Source organism: Sinocyclocheilus rhinocerous, unplaced genomic scaffold (genome assembly GCF_001515625.1).
Source record: "Sinocyclocheilus rhinocerous isolate Xijiao unplaced genomic scaffold, SAMN03320098_v1.1 scaffold1065, whole genome shotgun sequence".
Lineage (NCBI taxonomy): Eukaryota > Metazoa > Chordata > Actinopteri > Cypriniformes > Cyprinidae > Sinocyclocheilus > Sinocyclocheilus rhinocerous.
In genome coordinates, this window is record NW_015628720.1 from 140,275 (window position 1) to 158,467 (window position 18,193).

At 37.4% G+C, this 18,193-nt stretch overlaps 1 protein-coding gene across 1 annotated transcript in view; it reads right to left on the bottom strand.

Moving 5' to 3' along the window:
* rap1gds1 (RAP1, GTP-GDP dissociation stimulator 1) overlaps positions 1 to 12,859 on the bottom strand; it is a 39,512-nt gene extending 26,653 nt beyond the window's left edge. The window contains exons 1-3 of the mRNA XM_016550100.1: positions 12,802 to 12,859; positions 12,623 to 12,745; positions 5,589 to 5,714 (exon numbers count right to left, since the gene is read on the bottom strand). Coding sequence (XP_016405586.1) covers positions 5,589 to 5,714; positions 12,623 to 12,745; positions 12,802 to 12,859 — 307 coding nt within the window. The remainder of the gene's footprint in view (positions 1 to 5,588; positions 5,715 to 12,622; positions 12,746 to 12,801) is intronic.
* Positions 12,860 to 18,193: the final 5,334 nt, after the last annotated feature.

Consider the following 18,193-nt stretch of genomic DNA (forward strand, 5'->3'; position numbering starts at 1 on the left):
TTAAGCTTTAAAGCGTTTCATCCAGGTCGCCAGTAGCAAACAATGGAGCGCGCTCTGCTGGACAAACGACGTGATTACACCATTTACAAGCATTTTATCTGCGTTTTATGTTCTGTAAAAAAAAAAATCTTATCGGTACCGATATATCTGCGACAGGCTCATATCGGCCGATAAAATCGGCAAAACGATATATCGGTCGGGCTCTATTTAAAAGCAACATGAAATGGAATATACAACCTAATTTACTTTTGTAGCATGATGTATTTCAAGAGAAAAATGCTATTCAGCGAGAAAAACAAATGTAGGGTGGGACTCGACATTATACATTGGGAAAAACTCAACAGTAGCATCTGGAAAAGTTTAAATGTTATGGTGTGGTGATGTTTATTTATTTACGCCATGCCAGCATCAAGGCTATTTTCATGGCGATCTCAGAATAAAGTACACAAGGTATACAATTAACAAAAAGTAAAAGACATTTCAAATCTACACTAGACAAAAATTATAAAATACATTCAGGTGATACATTTTTAAATAAATCAGTTAAACACACCTCTGTTGTCTATTTACATTAACAACAGTACAATCTAATGAAATATGCTTCACAATCATTTTTGTTTGGCAAGTAAGGCATGATGGTGGTTGCTCACCTTTTAATAAATATCCATGTGTAAGTTTTGTATGACCTAAAAGACACCTTGAACAAACAACTTGGTCATACCTAGATTTAAAATTAGTATAAAATATTTTTATTACACTAGGATTTGCGTGGTGACGTCAGATAAAACCAAAAGTCATTTTCAGAGGTAAGTGTGCAGTAAGATATAAGTTTTTAATAACATTTTTGGAAAATGTGCACAGATGAATCTCACTCCTACGGGATCAACTGCTGGTCAAGGTTGGACAACATCAATAACCACAAAAAATGATTTGAAAAGCACCAAAATCATCAAGAAAATATGTTGGTGAAGGTTATAACACAAAGTACATGAACAAGTTCTTGTGCATTAAAACCTCCACAAGAAGTCATTATTTACATCATTTATTCTGGAAATGTAAACATTCAGCATAGTAAATCTTTTTTGACTGGCTGGTTTATGGATATCTTTAAGAAAATAATAGTAATTCAATTTTTAGAAAATGTGAGCTGCTGGAAATAAATAAATAAATATATTTTGGTAGTTAAAAAATAATTTTAAAAATACAATATTAGATGAAAAACTCAAAGTTAAATGAAAATGTAGCATTTGCAACTAACTAAATGAACCAAAATAATTTTAAGCTGATGTATTAAAATAATAAAAAAATTTATTAATGCTAAATAGAAATATTACAAAATTAATAAAAAGGAGAATCACATAAAATTACCAAAACATCACCTAAAATTACACAATAAGTAAATAATTAAACAGTATATAAATAATACTAAAATATGACGGCTGATTGCCTGTGCAAAACTCAAAGCCACAATACTACAACGTTGTTGATGTTTTTAGCATCTTGCTATGTGGTGGGAGGGTTGTTGCTTACTAGCCAAACTAAAAAAAAAAGCCCATTCCCAAGTCTCCTATCTTCACTGTCCTGCATTACAACATGCTTTGTCTACCTAAATAAAAGTGAATCATGAATCTGACGTTCAGTCTCTTACACAGCACTTTAGACATACTTGTCACAGAAACAAAACTCTGTCTTAACCTGTAAGTTTTCCAGTAAGCTCTGTGACCAGATGACGGTGTTTGTGTGTCAGACATGAGTCAGCTTAGCTGGTATGAACATTGTTTCAGGTTTGTTTACACTGATGCTTGCCCACGCAGAGTCTACGACAACTGCCTTCTACCACATAAATCGGGAAGACAGAGGACAAGAAGTGAGAACGTGATTTAGACGCAACAAAACAAAGTAAAAGATCTGAATACTGAAAACCAAGACATTGAATGATTCCCAAATTGGCTCCTCTGATTGGTTTTGGACGCTGTGCAGTGAAAAAGACAGCTACTGCGTGGGGTTTGCAAGCCGACGAAGCCCTTGAGTGAAATGCGTGACGATGACATGTGTCATCTCTGTCAAAGGGTCAGAGCCATCCGGGATCAAGTTCAGCTGCCCCGTCAATCAGCTTCACCATTAAACACATCTGTGTCCATTTGCCAAGGCTCCTAATGCAATGCCATTTGTGTCTCTCTGTTAGTAGCCACATAAATCAACTAAGTATTTGGAAACTGAACCGTTATCATCACTTTTTACTTAACTGCTAGTAATACATTTCAGTATTAAGGAACATTCAAATACTAATTAAAGAGCAAAATTATTTGTAAATAATTATTTCATCATTTCAGTTTTGCAACGAAACAGATGTGTGCGGCTTCTGTGAATCTGTGTATATCTTACAATATTAATGTCTGCTGTCACTGCTGTAGAAATATACCTCTATCTGACGTCTTCATAGTACATAGAAAGTCATATGTATGACATAAAAAAAAATTTATGAATAAATTATGATATACTAAATTATAAATCAAAAAGTCAAGAGTATGACATACTAAGTCATAATTATGACATAAAAAATAATGAGATACTAAGTGATTGTGACAACTGTGACATAAAAAGTTGATATTATAAGATTTGAAACTAAGCCACAATTAGGATGTAAAAAGTCAAAATGAGATGAGGTAAGTCATAATTTTGATATAGAAAGTAAAAACAAATGAGATACCAAGTCACCAATTTGAAATAAAAATTCAAACTTCATAATTATGAAATAAAATTCAAATTAATGACATACTAAGTCATCCGTAAGTCACAATTATGAGATAAAGTCACAATTGACAATTCAAATCTAAAATACTAAGTCACAATTATGACTTTTTTTTTTTTTTACTTTATGGAATTTTTGAGACTTTTTGACCCTTTACGTCAAAATTATTACCTAGTACTTTATAATTTTGACTTTGTCATAATTATGATTTTTTTTCCCCTGTGTGGTGGAATTGGCCTTCCCTACATATTAGCTACAAACAAACAGATAAATAAATACATACATAAAGAAATTAACTGTTTTAAAGGTACACTGTAAAACATATTGAGCGCACTCACATGAGCTGAAGACTCATTATATCAGCTGCATAATAAAACTGCAGTTTTCTTTCTCATTTTTGATGTATTTTTTATTAAACTTGAAGTTTAGGTGGTGCATTATAATATGCTCGTCCCTTTTTTTAAAGCCAACAGGCTATAGTTACCTCACAGCATGCAGGGCCAGATTTACCTCTTTTCGTGACATAGGCAAAGCAAATTTTTGGGCCCCCCTTCCCTATTAATATAATAGGCCTAATATTACCACCCAAGCAAACAAAAATATTTTTTAATCAGTGAAACCGTTACAGTATTTTCAGCAATAAGCGCTTGCGTTTTGTCAATAAAAATCGAATGTAGTTCTTAATTTGTTTGAGAAGTGAGAAAGATCGTTCCATTAATAGGTGCGGCGATGTGGCCACATAACCACTTCGGGAGTGCATTATTTCTCTAATAATTTTAACGGCCTGGAGTCACAACCACACATCAATTGTTCAGATGATTTGTTTCAAGATATTGAACATATTTCTGTCCTTAAATCTCGTGTGTGTTGAACTATTTTTGCACCTCATCCCAAACCTTCCGTTGCAAATTCCAAAACGTCATTTTAGAGCTAATAACAGAGGCTTGGGCCATTGATATACAGGCTAACGCAGTTATTAATGCAGTCTAACGCAGTTATTAGAGAGAGAGAGCGAAAGAGAGAGAGATTAAGTGCGTGTGAATACCTGCGTCTGTGCGTCTCTCAGCAGCGTTCAGCAGCAGAGTCTACTAATAGCGAATCTGAACTTTTGAACTGCTTCAAGAATCTCGCTACTGAGAAATGTCATGTAGCTTTTCAGCTGCGAAGCATAGGCACGTGCCTAGAATGCCTATGCGTAAATCCGGCCCTGCTCACACAAATGAAGCATGATTTGCTGCCTGTTAATTGGTTAGGTGTTAGGGGAGTGGAATTCTCGCTCTAGAGAGAATTTGATTGAAAAACAATCTATGCAGTGCAGTATGAGTCAGCAATATTTTTCAACTGTAAATTTTAAATTGTATATACAAATTACAAGTGAATTTGTCAATGTTAGTACATAGTAGTACACTAATATGAACACAAATAGAGTAAAAATCACACTTTGAGAAACTGATTTTTAAGATATGATTTATGTTTTATAGGTTTAAATAATCACAGATGGGAGTCACTGGATTAATTCAATAAATCTGCAGAAAAATGGATGCGTCCTCGTCTTTCCATCAGTCAAAATCACTCGATCCTGAGCGGGCAAATAAAGCAAAACACATTACAGCCATAAAATATTTGTACACTCTCTCTACAACGAAGGGAGGAAAAAATGTGATATAATTTCAATTACTTCGGGAGGTAACTTCATCCGAATGTACTATTTCAAATGAACAAGACAATATTGTATTTAATTTATCGGACAAAGAATTATCCATTGAACAAACTATAGTATTAAGTAAAGGGTTATCATAATTTCAATCAACCACTGCTAGGTCATCAATATGATTCATGTACAAAATAATTACCAATGGACTAGTTAATTATTGATGCGAAAGTGTGCATGAATTCAATAATCTAGAGTCAAATTATTCCTCTTCCACCACATTCACGTTGGGGCGTAGTGTGCCGATAGACAATAGTATCGTGTATCGACGATAGTTAGAGATATTGCCTGTGGCTGATGCCTTTGACGATTATTATTAGGCTAGTAATACGATCTAATTAATATTGGGGCTTATTTGTTCCATCATATTTCTTTTTCCATATTTTTTACAGTGTTGTGCGTTATAACCAATCACACACGATTATGTTAAGCTTATGAATGCAGCGGCCAATCAGATGCGTTCAGATGAGTCATCGCTGAAAGTTTTGTTGTTCACTGCTCTCTCACAAATTTTCTCATCACGAACAACAATGTGCATAATATGTGCATAATATCATAAAATGCGCTAGACTGAACTTGTGATGATGTTCTTTGGTTCGTTGCTCGTTTTCTGTAGCTGCTTTTTGAACAACTGAGGAAATGTAAGCCTTATGATTAGTAACTTACAATGTTTCTATTGAATCATGTTAAATACAAGTTCAGTCATATTAAAAACATTAGGCTGCTTTTAGCCTTACGCTGGAGTTGGTTCACTTTCCGACTATGAAATTAGATAAATAAACAATTAAATAAATTAGCACGATAATAATAATATACGATAATATCGTGAATTGAGCATATCGCCCAACACTATTTGGGACGTCAACCAATCAGAATCAAGAATTCAGCAATGGTATAAGCTCTTGTACAATTACCTTTGGAAACCATGTGTGAAATGAAAAAGTGCAGGAAAAGTTTAGCTAGACATCTTCTCGCTCAGCTATCAGCTGCTCTGCCCTCCTCATGTCACTCATTCAGACAACTGTAGCAGCAGCTCCCCTTCAGATCATCCCAGACACCCGGAGATACCTCACAGTAGATGCGGCGGGGCCGGGAAAGGCTGAGGGAGCGATAATGGGCACTTACGGCTGTCGTAGCAGATGTTGCCGAGGGCTCGTCCCGTCTGGAGCAGTATTTCCTGGTCCTTACAGTTTAGCAGCTGAACCAGAGGAGGAATGAGTCCTGCTTCCACACACGGGCTCCTCATGAATTCTGCAGAGAAACGCAACCATTTCAGCTCAATCAGATAAACACTGACTGACTTGAAGCACAAGTTCACTTCCAGAATAAAAACCTGCTGATAATTTGCCAGTGTTGGGAAGGTTACTTTGGAGATGTAGTAGGTTACAGATTACAAGTTACCCTATCTAAAATGTAATAAGTAGTGTAACTATTTCAATTACTTTATTAATGTAACTGATTACATTTGATTACTTTTCTACATTTCTAATGTTTTCAACTGTTAATCATTTTCAAACATGTAAACCAGGGTGGGTTAACCTTACAGTAGTATTCAACACTGATTACTATCACTTTCCAAATCCTTTATCCCTCAGATGGGATCGTGTAGTATGGAAGCATATAGGTAGCGAAATTCAATTTAAAATGCAATATGCAAAATGGCAATGCAATATTCAAAATGGCATTGTATTTCTGTATTTAAATTTACATTTTCCATTACCCATACGTGCAAAGTTTGGTGCAAAAGTAAAATGAAAATTAAATTATATAATTTACATTTGCCATTTCCAACAGTAGTCTTAATATGTAAATTGCATGCACATTTGAACGCTTTATTAAGTTGCGAAATTAAAATGTCATTATTGTAATGCTTGTAATGTCCATTTATAGTCTTTACACAGCAGCTTGGCTCCTTAAATGTTTAAAAACCAGCTAATTTCAAGACGCTGGCGTCACGTGGGTCACCCGCAGTGTAAGACGCTCAAAGCTCAAGACGTTCGGTACTGCATTTTAAATTGAATTTCGCTACCTATATGCTTCCATAGTGTAGAGGCCTTTGAAGCTGCATTTGGACTTTCAAATCTTTGGCGACCATTGAAGTCCACTATATGGAGAAAAATCCTGGAATGTTTTCCTCAAAAAACTTTTTTTTTTGTGACTGAAGAAAGAAAGACATGAACATCTAAGCAAATTATCAGGAAATTTTTATTCTAAAAGTGAACTTATCCTTTAAAATCAGTATATCTGTGCAGTAGATATCTGTGTGGTAGATTCAACTAGTGCTCTTTATGCACGTCTAAATCATGACTCCACAAAACATCCTTGAATGTACAAGATTGCAAATGGAAATACTAGGGGTGGGCGATATAGCCTCAAAATTATATCACAATATTTCAAGAATATTTTGATAACGATATTTATGATGATATAGAAAAAAAACATGGAACACGTTTTATTAGTGATTACAGCTGGCAGGCAGCAACATTTATTATGCAAACAAAATGAAGGGCATTTTCCATCCTTTTCCAATGAGCTACTGTCATCGATGACAGACTACCTCATTTGAAGTGTAAATCTATTGTCATAAGGTGGCAGCAGCAGCTGTGTGTTCGACTTGAAGCGGACCGATCGGTGTACGACGTCAAAATACCACGAGAGTGACTTACCCCTTATTTACACTGCACGCGTCTGCGGTGCGTTACGTCTCCGACACGGCCACTCTAGTCAATGAGGCTAGAGTGGCCGTTTCAGAAGCGGCCCAGAAGCGGCTCTCCACACTGCTTCGCTAAAGATAGGCGCCTCGCCTATTTTTGAAGGTAAGAGTGTGCGCTTGAATATGCTCTAGAACCACTCCCACAATACTTTGATGTCATACACCGATCAGTCTGCGCAGCGCTGCTTCAAGTTGAACACACCTATTGGGTTTGTTGTGTTGTTGTTGTGTGCACTAGGGAACGTATATCCGCCATACGTTGACATACATTGACATCGCGATATGACACTTTATTTATCATGTAAAAATGTATGCCATATCATACCGTATTATCGTGGATGGTATGATATGGCACACCCCTAGGAATACCAACATTTTGAGCCATAAAGGGATCAAAAAAAGAATCCTCTAACAATCAATTAAAATCCTACTGGATAAATGTTACTATTGCATAGTAATTGATCTTAATTCTTATTCCATCCAAGTAGCAATTTGTTTGTATTCTTTTAGAATTGATGACTAGATATTTTGATGTAAATGGTACCGAGGTATTACCATGTTTTAGATCGTAATACCTCAGTTCTCTTTTAAGTTACCATGGTATATGAATGTAATAATCATTTAGTACACTGTATCATGTTATTTACTACTATTTTGGTATCCTAATATTTTTAAATTAGCTTTTATTTTTATATTTTCAGTTTTCTTTTTAATTTGGTACAAGTTATAGTAATTTTGTTTTGTGCATTTGTCATTTTTATTAGCTTTTAAATATTTCTTTTTAATTTAATTTAATTTTTATTTCAGTTTTAATTTGAGTAATTTTAGTACTTCAACTTAAATGTATTTTGGTTTCAGTTAGCTGCCAATGCAACATTTAAGATTTTAAATGTAATTTTTTGAATCTACTATTTATATATTTTTTTTTTTCAGATTTATTTGAATTAGCGTAAATAAATAAACGTTTAATACCAGAGCCTGGTAAATATTTAATAAAGTTAATTAAATCAAATAAAAAAATAACAATTATTTATTTATTTATATATTTTTTAAGATTTAGTACTTAAAAACCACAGATCAGAGACTAATTAAGCTGATCAAAGAACACAGAATTACACAGAATGTGTTCGCACAATAAATTTAATTGCTGATTTGCTGTTGCATAAACAAGGTAACTTATCTGACGGCGAATGACTGGTTCTGTCAAACAGAGTTCAAAAACAGACTGAAATTACGTCTACAAAGCAAAAAGGAAAAATAGATTCTCAGCTCCACACAGAAAGCTCTCCTGTACTCTAGTTTAGTCTGCCAAGCTGTTATTCAACCCTGTTAACATCACATCTGTGATTGGATTTTGAAAAGATAGACATCCACGGAGAATAATGTTGCCAAAAACAGTCAAAAGTGGCAAATGGTACACTCATAAAAGCAAAATACATGTGAAATATTATAAATATTATGATATTATATAAATATAAAGAATTGAATCTCAAACACATTTACAATATTTGATCACATTTAGTGCTGTCAAACGATTAATCACAATTAATCGCATTCCAAAATAAAAGTTTCTGTTTACATAATATGTGCGTGTGTATTGTGTACATTTATTAAGTAAATATAAATACACACATACAGTATGTTTTGAAAATATTTACATATATATATTTATACTCATAATTTATGTTATATATACATGTATTTAATATATGAACATAACATTTTTCTTAAATATATGCATGTGTGTGTATTTATATATACATAATAAATATACACAGTACATACATATGCAAACAAAAACTTTTATTTTGGATGCAATTAATCGCAATTAATTGTTTGACAGCACTAATCACATTAATGACAAATTAAATCTGTTGCTCATATGAAATGGTTGTTTTTCTTCGGAAGACTTGGGTTAAACCACTCTCTACTATTTATATATATTTTTTTTTCAGATTTATTTGAATTAGCGTAAATAAATAAACGTTTTCATTTTAGTCAACATTAACAACACTGACAAGCAGCATCAGTCACATTTTCAAAAAATTGAACTAAACAAAAAATATTTAATATTTTGAATGTTTAAATGTTTGTAAATGATTGAATTTCCAGATAAATGATGTAAATAATGGCTTCTTATGGAAGGTTTAGTGCACAAGTTCAAGTGTTTCACCTAATATGTAGATTTTATTTCAGCTTTAATTCAATTAATACATTTTAATATATTTAGTATTAATATAATTACATTTTAAATTAAATTTAAAAAAATAAGTTACATTTAAAATAAAATATTATTTATTTATTTAACCATTTTTAATAGTTTTAGTTAACAACAACAACAACACTGGTGCTAAGGAATTACCATAATCAATGCACCATAGTAACAGCGCAGTAAACCGTACTGTAGCAAATGCATCACTGAAATCCTAAAATGTATCCTGCTCCTGTTAGAAAGTGCTGGAGACATTGCAGATGAAACGCAGATGTTCCCCGAGGAACGCTGACAGCCGAATGCCAGCAGGAGCTGCCAGAGATCTGGCACACCAGCAGGCCACTGTCATTAGCTACCTAGCAAACTGCTAAAAGGCCATTCATTATTTTAACATTTTTATCTCAGGCACTCTCCATACACTTCCAAACCCCAGCTCTATCTGTCTGAAGTGTGCTCTAAAAAAACACTTGTGTAATTAGACTAAAAGCTTTAGGTGAAGAAGCACACTGACTCTGCAGGACTGCAGGTTGCGCCTGCGTAATGTAAACCAGGCTGGTAAATATGGGATGATATTAGACTCTAAATGATTAATAGATGCACGCACAATTATCCATGTACTGCATACATTTTATACATGTATCTTACTAACCACAAACAAATGCCTTTCAATTTGAGTCTGTGGAATTCGGGATTAAATGATTGTGCAGCGATTTGTACAAATAAAGAGATGTTTGTGAATAAACATGTTCTGTTCTGCATTAATATATCATAAATCAATTAATCGCAATTAATTGTTTGACAGCACTAATCACATTAATGACAAATTAAATCTGTTGCTCATATGAAATGGTTGTTTTTCTTCGGAAGACTTGGGTTAAACCACTCGATTCATATGGATTTTTTTTTATGATGCCTTTATGTACTTCTTGAAGCTTGAAAATGTTAATTACCTAGACTTTTAATGGGTGGACAGAATATTAGAAACGTCTTCATTTGTGTTTTGAATATGAACGAAAGTCTTACAGGTTTGAAACGACACGAGGGTGAGTAAACGATGACTGAATTTTCATTTTTGGGTGAATTATCCCTTTAAAATCTTCACATATTTAAAATATTTTACAGGCAGTGTAATAAAACCGCTAATAAAAATGATGACTTTTATATTTAAATCATGTAATGCAAGTAATGCATGTTTTTAATGAAAAAACCTACATGCAATTAATATTAATTAGTGCTGTCAAACAATTAATCGCGATTAATCGCATCCAAAATAAAAGTTTTTGTTTACATAGTATGTGTGTGTACTGTGTATATTTATTATGTATATATACACACACATACAGTATATATTTTGAAAACATTTACATGTATACATTTATATGTATATTTATATTCATATAATTTATATTAAATATAAATATATTTAATATATAAACGTAACATAATTTTCTTAAATATATACATGCATGTGTGTGTATTTATATATGCATAATAAATATACACAGTACACACACATATATTTTGGATGCGATTAATCGCAATTAATCGTTTGACAGCACTAATATTAATAACAAATATTAATATTAATAACGCATTTATATTTAAAATTCCTTTTCTGTACAGCATACATTCAGTTATTATTATTTTATTTTTTAGCCATTTAATTGATAAATTAAAGCAATAATTGACACTTACTTTCAAAACAATTGTTAGATGCAGAAAAATGAAATTTTATCAAGAGTAGTAAATTAAAAGATTTAAATTCCTTTTCTGTACAGCATACATTCAGATATTATTATTTTATTTTTTAGCCATTTAATTGATAAATTAAAGCAATAATTGACACTTACTTTCAAAACAATTGTTAGATGCAGAAAAATGAAATTTTATCAAGAGTAGTAAATTAAAAGTGCTTACTGCAGTTATAAATATTCATTTTCTCATATAGCACTGCCTATCTCAGGACTGCATCACGCGTAGTGCGGTGTGTTTATGAGTCAACTCAATTTTAATCTGTTTGTCTGTTTTGAGATCGAATGGTTCTGCCGCGCTGATCTTATAGCTTACATGTCAATAGCAGTAATAAAGACATGCATGAACGGCCACAGACTTGACTACAGCGTCAGTGAAACGAGAAGAGGGGGAGAAGAAGCAGAGAATAGCAGAGACAAACAAACAGACCTGAGTGGCAAAACAGGTTTATTTTATTATTTTAAAACAGGTTTCTATTAGGAATGATAATATAGAGCTGTACTAAGGCTAGTGAAATAAAGGCAGTATATTAAGGCTCTGAACTCACAAAAATGAAGACACTGATTATTACAATGGCAGTTATTTTTATTACCTAAATCTTTCTTAAAGATTCACTCGGGGTTTTTTTTTTTCATTACAAAAATATATCTCTGAAGAACTGAACAGTACTTTTGAAGGGGAAAAAATTGAAAAAATCATGAACGCGCAAAACGTAGATTTCAGTTATATCAGTAGCCTAAATAAATGGCATAACACGGGCCCAGTGTTATTTTATTATCATTGGGATACTATTATAGCAGGGCTTTTCAATTAGCTTCATTGGAAGGCTGGATTATCGAATTGAAAGAACTCGCATTTATATATAGGTTGGGAGTGTTGAGTATTGTGGATGTTGAGATTATTCATTTCTTTGTGAAGTATTTTCACTTTCCTTCCTCCTCCCCTCCCCCTCATCCTCTTCCCAATAATAATAATATCAATAATAATAATAATGAAAATATTTGCCCACTGACAAGGATACCCACATTTAAACCCTGGGGGAAGGCAGGGACCCGATCTACAAACACACCTCCATCCAACGTCCAGCAGACAAGCCTAGCACACCCGCCTTAGGATTCAGGATTATTTCCTCTCCCTCCTTTTCCCCTTTCCCTCTCCCCTCCTCTTCTTCCTTTTCTTTCATCTTTCCCCTTCTTTCCTCCTCCTGATTCCACCTTTTTCCTTCTTTCCTCCCTTTTCCCTCATACTTCCTCCTTTTCCAGTCCTCCAAACATCCCTACACATCCCACTGTCGACCCGTGGTGGCAATGGGAAGTGACAATGGTTTGGACTGTATTGTGTTGTAAATATGAGGATCTCCTTGTCAGCATAGGCTGGTTTATGCCATTGTTGACTTTTGCGTGAAGCTGCATCCACACCACTAGGTGTCAGTAAGTCCGAAATGATGTAGGAAGCAACCACTGGCGATGCAGGAGCACTTACCATTTTTGGCCACCTCTGCAATGATGTTGGCTACTTTTGGTGTACACGAGTTCTGCGCAGACAGAAGAGCGGGTATCATGGCAAGAACACCCATCTCCTGGATCTTTCCACTGGTCTCAACATCTGAAAACAGAGCGAGGAACATCAGTAAATTATATGATTATCAGAAAGGATCTGACCTGCAAACACAAAGGTTTCAGATTCAGTCCACAAGTAGTGACCCAGGAAGTGAAGCATCATTGAAATAAAACACATGACATCTAGTCTAGATATGGTGATTTTGGTCTGACAGGTTCATATTGAACCTGTGAACTAGGGCTGTGCAAAAAATCGAATGAATCGCCTGCGATTTTGAACGCAATTTTGTGTAGCTTGTCAGTGATCTACCGCTCTGTGTAGTAAATGCCGCTCCATCTGAAAGCACATGCTGGAGATTTACTACTAATCACCAGAAGCAGCTTTACTGACGAGATTCGCATGAAAATCGCATTCGATTTTTTGCCCAGCCCTACTGTGAACAATTTCGATTTCGATTTTGGCCTCCAACGGTTATGAAAATACAATAATCTAGATAAAACAATTATTGCGCCCCATTCTGCCCCATTTCCAGCGCTAATCAGTAAAATCATGTAACGTGACTTTTGCAAAATGGGATGTGGTTGATTTATAGAAGTATTAGATTTATTAATGTTTTTAAAAGCGTGAAAGAGAACTTGCCGTGCTCCTCAGAAAGATAACGTTATATGCGTTTTGAGACGGAGCAGAACACGGACATGTAAAGTCATCTTTTAGCTCAAGATGTGCGCCTAAATGGTCAAATACACGCAAAAATGTGTTAAAATGCCATGCTTAGTGATTATTCATGTATACCTTCAACGGTCATGTAATAAATGAATGTAAACAGTTGAGAATGAAAATACACGTGTAACAGTAAATTGGATCTGTACTGCTCTTAAAGTGACAGCGGGTAATATTCCTGCTGCGACTGTGTGCTTAATATTAATCAAACAACAAAAGACAAATTCAAAATCACACACTGCTCTTGGGTGAAGGACTTTTGTAGCGTTCATAAGAAACAAAGAAAGTTTAATTCTTACAGTGAAGACTATGCCATTTTATTTTACATTTGATTATTCATTTCTGTAGTAGGCTGTTAACTGATTGAGACTTGCATAAATAAAACCTTAAAGCACAGTTTGTTCTATTTAGTTCTTTCTGACCGCCAGAGGCAGTGCTTCACACTGGAGGTTATCTCCAGGATGACTCGAGGTCCTCCCTATTTAACCCCATGACTTCCTGCATACTGCCCCTATAATCTTCTTGCGTGCATGTATTACAGGTCGGAGAATATTAAAGGAAGACACTTGGAATCCGTTTTTTGCGCGTTCTCCAGAGGCTGCATCGGATTCAGTTGAATTCATCAGAATAATGTGGTGAGTTTGGTACATTTATGCTCAGGGTTCGTTTTCCCCGGTATTGTTTGGTGGCTAGATAGAGTGTTTTCGCTCTGTGGCGCTGCCGGATAGTACTGTAGTATCTCACAGCTGTAAGAGACCGCATTAAGAGTGGGTGCGCTCTGTTCGGTATCTGTGTGTATCTATTTGCGATTCTACTAAATGCTCTGCTGAATGCGTGTAGGCTTAGTTTGCATTCATGTATTAGGTGTGTATATTGTAAATGTTTAACATTAAGGATACATACATATTTATTTACACACAGATTGTTATTCAGATATATATCTGAAATAGTCCGGTGAAAAGGCTTTAATGAATATAGTGATAGTCAGAATGTTTTCGCTCGGCTTACAGGAATTTTATCCGGGCTAGGGTGGAAAAAGTATCTCATGCCTGCACATTGTGTATTGCCACTCTGCAGAAGGATGATGGGCACGACTGCTGCCCTTCCTGTTTAGGCTTGGAACAGGATGCTTGCATGAACTGCAGAGTTATGTCTTGGGAGAGGAAGACTTCAAGGATAGCTTTGGTGGAAGGACTCTTGGGTGAGTTACCAACACCACCACGTAAATCGACAGCTAAACGTAAACATGCTGAAGCAACGTGTACTTCAGCTGGTAAAGCTGGTAAACAAGATCCCTTAGCTAAGAAGGTGGATGTGTTGACTGCTGAGTTTGCTCAGATTAAGTCTTTGCTTCTGAATTTGCAAACGTCTGAGAAACGAGTTTCTTCAGTTGAAGCTCTAACTTTGAAGTCACCCATTTCTGAGGAGGATGTCACGTCTGTGAATGCTTCTCACAGTCAGTTCTATGAGGATGAAGAAAGGGAGGTTACATCAGAGATTCAGTCCCAGGTCTCTTATGAGGAATCCCAGGATACTGATCGTGGATCTGTGGAATGTCCACAGTCAGAGCAGGAAGTGGTGAAGCAGGTGAAGCAGGCTGCACTGGCTCGCCTAGGTCTTGATACAGCCCCGGCAGCAGCAACCTCTACTAGTGCTTCTAGTGCTTTTTCGGTTCAACCATCTCTTCTTACCATTCCACCATCTAAAGATTTTATCGATGAGTTGCAAAAGTGTTTCGCATTGGCGCAATTCTCTCTCCCATCTTATGTTGGCATTGTCCCAGTCTATTCAGTCTTCTGGGAGTGATGCTACAACCCAGGACTTAAGTGAGGGGAGGGGAGAATATAAATACCCTGGAACTATGAGCAGTGCACTGAAGCACTTTGCACTGAATCTGGAAGGCAGGCATGTTCTTGTCAGGTCAGACAATGCATCAGTGATTTATACCATCAAGGGGGCACGAAATCCAGCCAGTCTCTTCAAGTATCACAGGAGCTGTTGACCTGGGCCTTCCCTCGGTTTGCAAATATCAGAGCCATGCACATCCCAGGAGTGACAAATGTGGTGGCATATTTCTTGTCACGCCACAGACCTCCGTCGGGGGAGTGGAGTCTCAACCCAGAGGTGGTGGAGATGATATGGCAGCGGTTTGGCAGAGCAGAAGTAGGTCTCTTTGCCTCAGCAACGTCGACCCAGTGCCCCCTCTGGTTTTCACTAGCATAAGAATCCAGTCCTTTGGGGCAGGATGCTCTAGCCCACGACTGGCCAGATCAGTTACTGTATGCCTTTCCCCCGATACCATTGATCTTAGCAACTGTTCACAGAGTCCTTCAGGGACACCACAGGCTACTGCTAGTGGCACCAAACTGGCCAGGGAGACCCTGGTATCCAATGATGTTCAGGCTCTTAGAAGGGGAGCCCTGGAGCCTTCCCAGGAGGATGGATCTCCTCCACCAGTTGGGAGGTCAGATTTGGCACCCAAATCCAGACCGCCTACAGCTCTGTGTTTGGCCTCTGAAGGGCCAGAACCACTTTTGAGAGTCTGTGATCAGGATGTACAGAACACTATAATGAATTCTAGAGCACCTTCCACCAGGAGTGCTTATGCTTATAGGTGGAAGTTCTTCTCTGATTGGTGTAGGGAGCAAAGAGTGTCCCCAGAGGTATGTCCTGTCCCTTTGGTGTTACGTTTTTTGCAATCTCTGCTGAAAGATAATCAGGCAGCTTCTACCTTAAGAGTTTATGTGGCTGCAATTTCAGCACATCATGTACGAATAGATGGGCAGCCATTGGGATCTCATGCCTTGGTTACTCAATTCCTTAGAGGTGCACAGCGACTGCGCCCCCCTCAGATCATTCAGGTACCCTCATGGGACCTGAGTTTTGTCTTGAAGTCTATTACATTACCTCCATTCGAACCTTTGGAGCACAGTGACTTGAAGTGGCTCTCATTGAAGACAGCTTTTCTCTTGGCCATTACTTCAGCTAAATGAGTGAGTGAGCTCCACGCATTATCAGTTAATACAACCTGCATGTGCTGGAATGCAGATGGTTCGGTAGTGAAGTTGTGGCCAAACCCAGCATTTCTCCCCAAGAGGTTCTCTGCCCTGTTTAAAAATCAGGCTATTGAGCTGGCAGTATTCAATCCTCCAAGGTTGGATTCACAAGAAAGAAGTGGATGCAGACTCTTGTGCCCGGTAAGGGCTCTCTGTGGCTACCTCAGGGCCACAGAAGATTTTCGGCAATCAGACCAGCTTTTTCTCTGCTTTGGGGGGCAGAGAAAAGGTCAGCCCCTCTCAAAGCAGAGATTGTCACATTGGGTAGTGGAGGTTATCACCCATGCTTACAAGTCTACTGGTTGTCCATTGCCATCGGGAGTGAGATGTCATTCAACGAGAAGCATTTCAACGTTTTGGGCGGCACTAAAAGTTGTCCCCCTAAGTGACATGGTCATCTACGAACACATTTTCCCGATATTACAGGATTAATGTGGCTGCATCGGATACTTTTGAAACAGCTGTCCTGTTGGGACCCTCAACTTCTTAGAGGTAAACAGGGCTTCCTCGTGACCTTGTGGTTATAAGTCATCCAGTGTGAAGCACTGCCTCTGGTGGTCAGAAAGAACGAAATAGAACGAGAGTTACGAATGTTACTGCGGTTCTATGAGTTCTGGATGAACGCCAGAGCTTTCTGTCACTCAGAGTCAGGGCGAGAAGATTCCGTAGGGACAGTCTGCAGGAAGTCACGGGGGTTAAATAGGGGAGGACCCCGAGTCATCCTGGTCACGAGGGACTTTGTTCGTATTAGACTCGACCTGTGCATCTGCGATGAGATAACATTCAGTGTGAAGCACTGCCTCTGGCGGTCAGAAAGAACTCATAGAACTGCAGTTACATTCGTAACTCTCGTTACATGTCTTAACTGTTGCATAGAACAGTATTTTTGATTGACCAGTGTGCTACTAAAATCTAATATGGCAAATGCAAGATGCAGACACTTTTGGCCTGGGTCAGATGCCTAAGGTTGATCCAATTATTGCCTCGTTTGTTCTCTCTCCAGAAGAGGTTTTGAGGCCTGATGTCCGTTGCCCTCAGCCTCAATGTCGGATTACGGATGATCTTCTTATACAAGCATATAACACTGCAGCGCATAAGGGTCGCATTGGCAATTCTCTCTCCCATCTTATGTTGGCATTGTCCCAGTCTCTTCAGTATTCTGGAAGTGATGCTACAACCCAGGACTTAAGTGATGCTACGTTACAGTAAATAGCATTCATGACAAGAGAATTGGGTAGGCTTATGTCAACACTCACACAGGCATGCCGTCAAGTCTGGCTTGCACAATCACCCCTGTCTGAGGCCTGTAGGAAATCACTGAGGGGCCTTCCGGTAGTCCCCGGACAACTCTTTGGCTCAGCTGCACAACAGACACTAGAGCGCAGTGTCCAGGCGAATCAGACCAGACAGCAGTTTGCAGACCTGAGGAGAGTTCCACCATCTCGCTTACAGTAAAGACAGCCCCCTAGAGGTCATGAATTGCCGCGTTCTCAGTTTTCAACAGGCCCAGCTGATATTCGTAGGAGCCAGCCTCAGCATTTGGAGCCGTCTCTTAGAGCAGAACGATCTGTTCAGTGGCCCCGGGGATGGGGACAGCAATCATTTCAGGCCCCAAAGGGCAGAGCGCCTGCCCAGCATTCCCCCAGGAATGCTAAAGGCCAGGGACACAGGACCTGAAAGTCTGCGGCTGCCCATCGGACGTTTTTCTCATCAGCAG